This window comes from Nanorana parkeri, unplaced genomic scaffold, assembly GCF_000935625.1.
Source record: "Nanorana parkeri isolate BGI_ZX_2015 unplaced genomic scaffold, ASM93562v1 scaffold586, whole genome shotgun sequence".
In the NCBI taxonomy this organism is placed as follows: Eukaryota; Metazoa; Chordata; class Amphibia; order Anura; family Dicroglossidae; genus Nanorana; species Nanorana parkeri.
The window spans coordinates 973,360-982,315 of NW_017306854.1; the positions used below are offsets into that span (position 1 = coordinate 973,360).

The 8,956-nt window shown below is 37.6% G+C and overlaps 1 protein-coding gene across 1 annotated transcript in view; it reads right to left on the minus strand.

Annotated features, from left to right (window-relative positions):
• The window catches only part of CSMD1 (CUB and Sushi multiple domains 1), an 880,549-nt gene that overhangs the window by 56,299 nt on the left and 815,294 nt on the right, over positions 1–8,956 (minus strand). The window contains exon 53 of the mRNA XM_018562582.1: positions 6,191–6,364. Within this exon, the coding sequence (XP_018418084.1) occupies positions 6,191–6,364 (174 nt within the window). The remainder of the gene's footprint in view (positions 1–6,190; positions 6,365–8,956) is intronic.

The following is an 8,956-nucleotide window of genomic DNA, read 5'->3' on the forward strand; positions in this document are numbered from 1 at the left end:
TTTCAATTTTTCATCTGAAATCTGTACAGCCCATCTAAGAGCCGCCCACACAGCCAAATTGAGAACCTCCACAGCCCACCTGAAACTCTGCACAGCCCACCTAAGAGCCCACACAGCCCACCTAAAAAACACTGCACAGCCCACCTAAGAGCCCACGCAGCCCACCTGGGACTCTGCATAGCCCATCTGAAACCCTGCATAGGCCATCTTAGAGCCCACACAGCCCACCTGTGACCCTGCACAGCACACCTAAGAGCCTGCACAGCCCACCTGAAACTCTGCACAGCCCACCTAAAACTCTGCATAGCCCATCTAAGAGCCTGCACAGCCCACCTGAGACCCTGCACAGCCCACCTGAGAGCATGTACTGCCCTCCTTAGAGCCCACCAGGGAGCCTGTACTGCCCTCCTTAGAGTCCACACAGCCCACCTGAGATCCCACACAGCCCCAACTGACACCCTGCACAGCCCACTTGATAGCCCATACGGCCCACCTGAGACCCCGCACAGCCCACCTAAGAGCCTGTACAGCCCGACTAAGAGCTCACACAGCCCTCCAGAGAGCCTGCACAACCCATCTGGGACCCTGCACAGCCCTCTGGGACCCCACACAACCCTCCTGAGACCCTGCACAGCCCATCTGAGACCCTCGACAGACCACCTGAGACCCTGGAGGCATCAGGCCACTACCCTTGAGCCTTGCATTTGATTTATTGCTGGGGTTTGTAGCCCTCTATAGCTGGTGGTATTCTGCATAACTGAATAATGCATTGCTGGGATTTCTAGTCCTCTATAGCCGGTGCCACTGTATTGCTGGGAATTGTAGTCCTTTATAGCCGGTGCCATTCTGCAGTTCTGTATAATGTATTGCTGGGATTTGTAGTCATCTATAGCCGGTGCCATTCTGTATTGCTGGGAATTGTAGTCCTTTATAGCCGGTGCCATTCTGCATTTCTGTATTGCTGGGATTTGCAGTCCTTTTTAGTTGATGGTATTCTGCATCGCTGGGATTTGTAGTCCCTCTACAGCTTGGAGTCAGTGACAGAACTTCCAGGGTCACAACGGTTGTAGCTATGACCTGGCCCTGGCACTCCACCACTGTCCTAAAATCATTAGTCTGTATTGTTTTAGAAAAACTGTCACTTGACACTAAAAAAAGGTACCGATAATTGGTATAGTCGAGTACTTTAGGAAAAGTATCGGTACTCATACTCGTCTGATTATACATTTTTGCAGTTTTGTTTTTAATATCATTTGGTCGCCGGCACAAGTGTGATAGTAAACATACATAAAAAATGTATCCTGATGATTCATGCTGGTTTAACAAGGCAATTGTAAGATCTTTAAAGTGCAGCGACCCATTGCACCTATCAGAAATCATCTGTAAACTGATTGGCTGTGTCTATCTGAGCAGCACATTACAGTTTTGCTATGGACCCTATTATTTTTCAAAATGTATAAAATCTGTTTTACTCATTTATTTTTGATGTTATAGTTATATTACCACTCTGATGCTTTGTTAATCTCTGTCTACAAAGTACACAGTTGTGTTTTTCATGATTTATTCATTTGTATAAAAGCAGGAAGATATATCCTAACATAGAAGGACTTTATTGTATCCAGAAGTAATGGACTTCACACATGGTTATGTAGATTAAGAGGGAGTTATACATCACTTGTGAGATTCAACACAGGATTTTCTATATGTACACATTTTATGAGATGTACTAGCACGGTTTTTTTTTTTTTTTTACTATCATCAGCACAGGCATTGTGCAACACAGGTGTTGTGTATGGCACAAATTTGCATATCCCTTTGTGACAATTTCACATTTTATACTATTTTTTTCACATTTTAGGAATATAATTTTCGAGTTTGAAGCGCAGTGCTATTTTCTTTTTTCCTAAATACAAATCCATGTATCCAAGGGATAGTCTGTAATATCTCTATTGGTATTCCTTTAGGGGTCCCAAGAAAATTAGAAAAGTGTTTTCTTTTGGGCATATTTATTAAAATATTGGATAGAGCAAAGTGTGGTATTCAAACACAGCAGTCAGAATGCATCTCATTCAGCTCTGAAGTCAGTGAATTTTGGTTATGCTGCATGCTGCTATTTGCGCAATTTATTTGATATGCCTATTTACTGTTCAGTACAAGCTAGAAAACCTAAAATCACAACATTCATTTGCAATAGGGATACTACATTCCCCAGCAATCTGTCTTTCATGCTTATGAATAATGGAGACCAGCACTTAGACAGTATAACATGGCTTCAATAATCAACTTAAACTTCATGTAAGCACTCTGCAAATCAGAAAATTAACAGGATGCATGATTTACTAAAGCTTATGCACATATGCCTGAGCATATGATTGTGTGGAGGTACTTACTTCATATTCTCTGAGTATTTAACATGTACACATGATGCACACAAACCACTGTGTACCGTTTTACATTTACAATGTGAGTAAGAAGAGTGTTTTGCTATAAAGTGTATACTACAAACAAAATGCCAGCTAAGGGATAGCGAGCATAAAATAAAATTGAGATCTATATCTCAGCTCAGTAGAAAACTCCATATACTGAGATTATTAAAGGTGACTGTAAAAAGATGTACAAAAACATGTGCAGATTTGCAAGCAGTGGCCACTACTTGCGAGCATACAAGGTTTTATATGTTGCTGTTTGGAATAGAAATTCCAATGTTTATTACCTGTGCATTACCTGTGCATAGAGTACACTGCATTTTTTGCTATGTTCTTCTTTTTTTTTTTCTTGGCACATGGCCATTCATTGCAAACGTATCACATTTGTTTTTTTAGAAGACACAGCAGCATTGTTTGATTGTTCAATGTACATGGTGAATTAAGACAATATAGTGTACACTAAATATTAGTGTGCACCTTCCTAGATAGGTTTAGAGATCATGTTTTGTGATGTGCGTGCACATTTGCATGATCAAGCCTGCAATGTAAATGTACCCTAGCAATTTTTCACTAGTCCTTTACATTTATAGTAGTAAATCAAGTCTATTGCATTCTAGTACATATCCCTTTCTGGCTTATATTTCAAACACCTTTGAACATACACTATGCACATATATATTAATGGTAGAAACTCTAAAAATGTAAAGAGGGTAGATGAGCCTCCTACTGGTCTGTTACACAGTTGCAATCAAAAGTTTGCAAACCCTTTCCAGGATTTCTTGGCAGCTTGATCTGTTCTTTAATTACTACCGAACGTCATAATAATGCAAAGAGACAAACTGTAGACTGTCTTTAAAACACATAATTGATCACATAACTTATGCAGAATTCCAGAAAAACCTTTAAAAGTTCACAAAGTTTTCATACAACAGTTTTTCTTGGGGAATCAGTATTATAACTTCACTTGCACATCCCTGTTAGATATTTTATTTATATTGTATTCACACTGGTTTCAATATACAGGGGTTGCAGTTTAAGTTTTAAAATTACACAGAAATGTTGATAGGTTGCTGAGGGCAGTAAGAAATGTTACTGTTAGGACTGATGTATGAAGCGTGTGCTAATAAGACATATTTGATGTGTGTTAAACTGGTAGTAAAAGGTCTCAGGGCAGAGTTTTGCCTTCTTTAGACAGCAGATCTGGCTATCCAGTAGTGGCATCAATTAATCCTTGTGTCTGCTGCCCTCCACTGGCAATTCCGCCCACCACTAATACAACTCTGTAGTAAAATTCAGGTTAAAAAAAACTAAATGCAGTGTTGCATACATTGCTCCATAAAGTGTCAGAATTTACTGGTCACTTTATGATCCTCCTCTGCCACTGCCTGTGGAGCCTCCAAAGATCCATGCTGACTTTCTGAAAGTCAGCATTTGATGAGGAGCCAATGGTGAGGGCATTGTGTGTCTCCACTCTCCAGAAGTGGGGATTTTACCAAGGGTTCAGGCAGATCTTTGAGGATTAAAACAATTCTGGACATGCATTCTAGCAACTTATATTGTACAATATGCTGGCTTGCAGTAGGCCAGTTTAGTAACCCATATGTGCATAGCATTTCCTTCAACTCTGGGCTCATGGTTGCAACAGCGAGTGATACCCTGTATTTTAGCCAATTTGTGAATTGTTGTGATCAGTGGCTGACAAGCTATTGATCACACACATACACAAAAAATATTCAGATAAAGAAAAAAGCTAAAATATAAACATAGAATAGTAATAGTATTACCCCCTTCCCCCACCACACAAACACACATTACACAAACACACACATAAAATACACATAGTGCACTACACAAATTACATATCCATGCACACTTTACGGTTTAAAAATATCAGACTTCTTAGGCTATCCTCACATTTATGGATTGTGATGCACTATTGCACATATGATAACATACATTGTGTTAACATGCAGTGTTACTTTGAATAGGTTGCCAATACATCACAACCAACACACATAAAAATGCACTTTTAATGCAGTGCACCTCAACGCACGGTATGTGTTTTGTCATATGCTGCATTGTGGGCGCATATAGTACATAAGATGCCATTTACTATGAATGGCACCACCACACACTGCACTTGGCAAAACCCCCTCTATATATCTTAAATGTATTGCAGTACATCACTGCACCTTTTAAAAAAATAGTTGTCATTTTGCACATTTAGGCTCCCCAATCCACTCATACTTTGTTACAGTGATCCCCCACCATGCTTGCCTCTGGCTTAGTCAGCACTACATATCCGATGCTTTCAAGTATAGAAGAGAATCTAACCTTCTCCAATGTGACAGTGCTTGTATCAGTGGCCAATGACTAGGCCCAAGTCCTGTGGCATATCAGAGGAGGTGATGTCCTGACTACTGGGCATTAGGTGAAGATTTTTTAAAGACATTGTCACTTTGCCCATATCGGGCAAAGTTATCATATATTTTTAAATATGTATTGTGTTACAATAGCCTATTAATTTTAAACAGGAAGCCAACACACCACAATTTACAGAATCAGACAGAAACCTTTTTTTTTTTTACACAGCACACCCCAGTAGACTATGTTGTCTTTTACATTGTTGTGCCCCATATTACCACAACACACTGATGTGAAGGCAGCTTTGAGGTATTTAGCATTATCTCTTCTTTACATTTTTATGTACCTTCAATTTTCACAATTTTTCAAAAAGGCAAATTTAAAATTGCACATATTTAAGTATATGTAATTTATTAACTTAATGCAGTTTTATATTTTATATTTAGCAGGAATTGTGTAAGATTGTATGCACTAATAATGATTTTATTTCACTTTTATAAGAAATATTATTTTGATACACATTTGTGCAAAGGGATATAGGGATGTGCAAATTCAACACCATCATCTTTTAACTATTCCTCAAATCCTGTGCTTCCAGATATATTTTTTGGGGGGGGTGAGGGAGCTGTTACAATCTTTTTAATGTCTCCTCATCTGCACTGAGGATATAAAGTGGGGGACTTCTGAAAATCTGATGGGAAAATCCTTGCAGCTCCATTATCTATAGCCCTCTTCCTGAAAAAGTGACTTGCACCATGAAACACATATAATTACTTTCTTCAGAACCTGTCATGCATATTGTTTAATGAACAATATCTACTTTTCCTCAAAGGATAGCAAAAACTACATGGCGTCCACCTAAGATGTAAATATATGTATGAAGAGTTAAGAAACAAGAAAGTGGGGGCTATTATTTTCTTTTATGATTTTTTTTTATTATGTACTCAAGTTTCAAAATATGAATTGTTTGAATATGTCTTTAATAAAGCTCTGATGGTATTTTAAACATGTATGCAAATTACTTGAGGTACCTTAAAGTCCAAATTTTTTCATAACTAAGTGATTCTCACACTTACGTGGATGTGGTATGATATTTGATAGATCGCTTCATATAAATACAAATCCCAGCAGCAAAAGTATTAAAATGATACTATTCTTCTAGTAAAGTAGGAAGTGCATTTGCTAAGTGAACCTAGGAATAAATAATCACCTGCAGAATCATCAGTGAAGCCTGTACTCTCAAACCAGTCTTTCAATTCCAGTATGTGAGACCAAATCCAGATGTTAAACTCCTGCGATAATAGTAGCGCCTTGTCAATAAGAGTATCTATCCATAACTAAAATACCAGGTTCTGGTGGACTGACTCTTCATATAAGAAATTAGGCTCAGAACATCTTACCTCGGCAATATGGAACAGGGGTGCTCCACAAACCATTGCTTCGACATTGTGCTTGATAGGAACTCTGAAGCACATAGCCTAGATTACATGTAAAGTTAACAATGTCATTTAAGTTAAATTCACTTCCATTGGTAATTCCATGGGCAGGATTTCCAGGGTGACCGCAAGTTATAGCTGTAAAAAGAAAAAAAAACCTCTCAAATCCCAGTAGGTTACAGCCATTCATTAAGCTTTCATACTTTTAGCACTCACTGAAATTGTACACTATCGGTTTATGTCCTGACCTGCAGGTGAAATTCGACTTCAGTTCCTTGTAGCAAAGCAAGTAAGGTTCAGGAGTGAAGATCTATCATTCACATATTTTGATATCAGTGATGCCATGTGATTTTAGCACATTATAATTTATTACACATACAATTTTGGAATATACTGGTGAATAATGTGGTTTGATATGTACAATAAATAAAATAAAACATATGGGCTCATTTATGTTTTTGCATATTAATTCCATTGTAGTCAACCAAACACTATACAACGTGAGGCTGCTAATGATTTTTAATAGATTCTTAAGTTGACAGAATAATGAGGACTGATGCAGTTTTTTTTTCAAGAAGACGCTTGAAGGTTAAATACTGTTCTAACTTGTCAAATATTAAAATAATGAAAAAAGTTTTCCAAGAAAGAGTTAAATTAATTTCACTTACTCGCAGAAGGATGCTGCTCAGTGATTTACAGTCTTCAGCCAATTAAATTCTGCTGGAGAACAGAGGATGATTTTAGGTGTCAGACCTATCTTTGATTGACTGTTAGTTTAGGGAAGAGCTGCCAAACATATCTATTCAGTTCTGTATGTTTCTATACTAATACATTCCCTAACAACTAACGCATTTCTATGCAGTAGATAAGGGCTCAGATTTCCACAGAAAAATGTAGTAAGCTTAAGGCTGTGCATCACTGGACAGCATTCCTATGTTAGTAACTGGAAATAAATAACTTTCTTCCTTGACAAACTTTTAAACCACATAATTACTATGGAGCATAGATATCACCCCTAATTTGCAATCTATGGCCTCAAAACTATTACTAGCATCCATGGCTATACAACCCTATTACTTCCAATCCAGTAATCAGTGTCATTTGACTTGTCAATTGGCTGTGAGAGAAGTGCTGCTACTACACTGTGCAAAAGTATGGTTAAAAAAAACTGCAAGCAATAATTTAGAGGCATTAAAAATGTAATCTAATTGTAAACAGGTCCTTATCACATTAACAATGAAAAGGTATGGCCCTGTGCAGAAGTTGCAGATGTCAGTACCACACACCAGGCCTAAAGCATTAGACAATTTCCTGAAAGCCCTCTGAGGTCCTTTTGTGCCAACCCTATTAGAGATAGGCTGTTCACAACATGACATTTTTGGAGCATTTTGCCCTTCTACAACTGTGGCTGTAACCTACAGCCTAGAAGGCTGCCAGTAAACCAGGAATCCCAATCCCAGCAATAAAAAAAATGCCTGAAGATTAGTGGAAATTGTTAATAAACATGGAGCTAAGTCTGCTGCCAAAAAACAAAAGTTTCCTGTAATTCTGGTGCTTTTGGTACTTTCATGTAGACACTATCATTAAGTGATCAATTTTAAGTCCTAATAAAGAGGAAAACATATGCTCTGCCTTACTACAACATACTCTACAATTCCTGGTTTAGTAAAGTTTCAAACTGGTGCAAAGCAAATGGAGCATTTGAAAATAGTCCTACAGGAGACAGATTCCTTCTCTGTGTGTGCAAACTATTATTTTTATGTAACAGTATAATGACTGCACTGTACCTTTGTGTAAATTACCCATATGCTGGGGTGATTTTATATTCAACCATTGAACCGATTAATCCCAAGCACTCCCAATTAATTAAAGTCTGTGATAGCTGTATGACCCAAATGAAAATTAGCTCAGGTCTAATTCTCTTAGTTTAGGTGCTGCCTATCCCAATGGGTGTAATAAATGTAACAAATAAGGTTCTGTTGTTTAGCCTTCAAGAGCATAACATTTTCCCACTAATTAACGTGTGATTTCTACATTAATTAATGTTATGTACAGCAATTAGAACAAGTGATTTGACAGTGAAGCAAAATAAAACTCTGCTGACATGGTTAACTCCTCTGTCTTTCACAAAATTCTTATGTTAAATCAGGCTTCTTTTTTTCTCCTTGGCTACACCAGAAAATAGCGCAATCAGGCAACTGCTTCCACATTTCCTATGTGGCTCATATACATGTATATATGCAATCTTATTCAATCAGATTCAGTGAACTTTACTCTTTTCTGAAATTATATCGATTGCTTGAATCTCAAATCTTAAAAAAAGAAAAGTTGAAGTATAAAATGCAGTAGAACAGCAAATGGTACACACAAATACCAATTGAATTCCCTTTCAAACAGCTGAAGATAAAAGCAAATTCCTGCAGTGTGGAACAGTCAAAGATTAAGTGCAGAAAGTAAAAAGCACACATCTGTAAATAAAGTTATTTCTTTTGAAGTTAAGCATAAAGTTCGATAGAGAGTCCAAAATGTAAGTCCTTTGAAAAGTGCGTGTACCCAAGTTGCTTTGTGAGCTATTTTATTTTTTTTAGAAAACAATCAATCAATGATCAGTAGTGAAACCTGGATTTTGTCCAGGATTGCCACAATTCAGATGTGAACTAAAAACTGAGGATAATAGAAATGTCTCATTCTATCCAACCAAAGATAATATTGTTAACGTAAACCTAATAT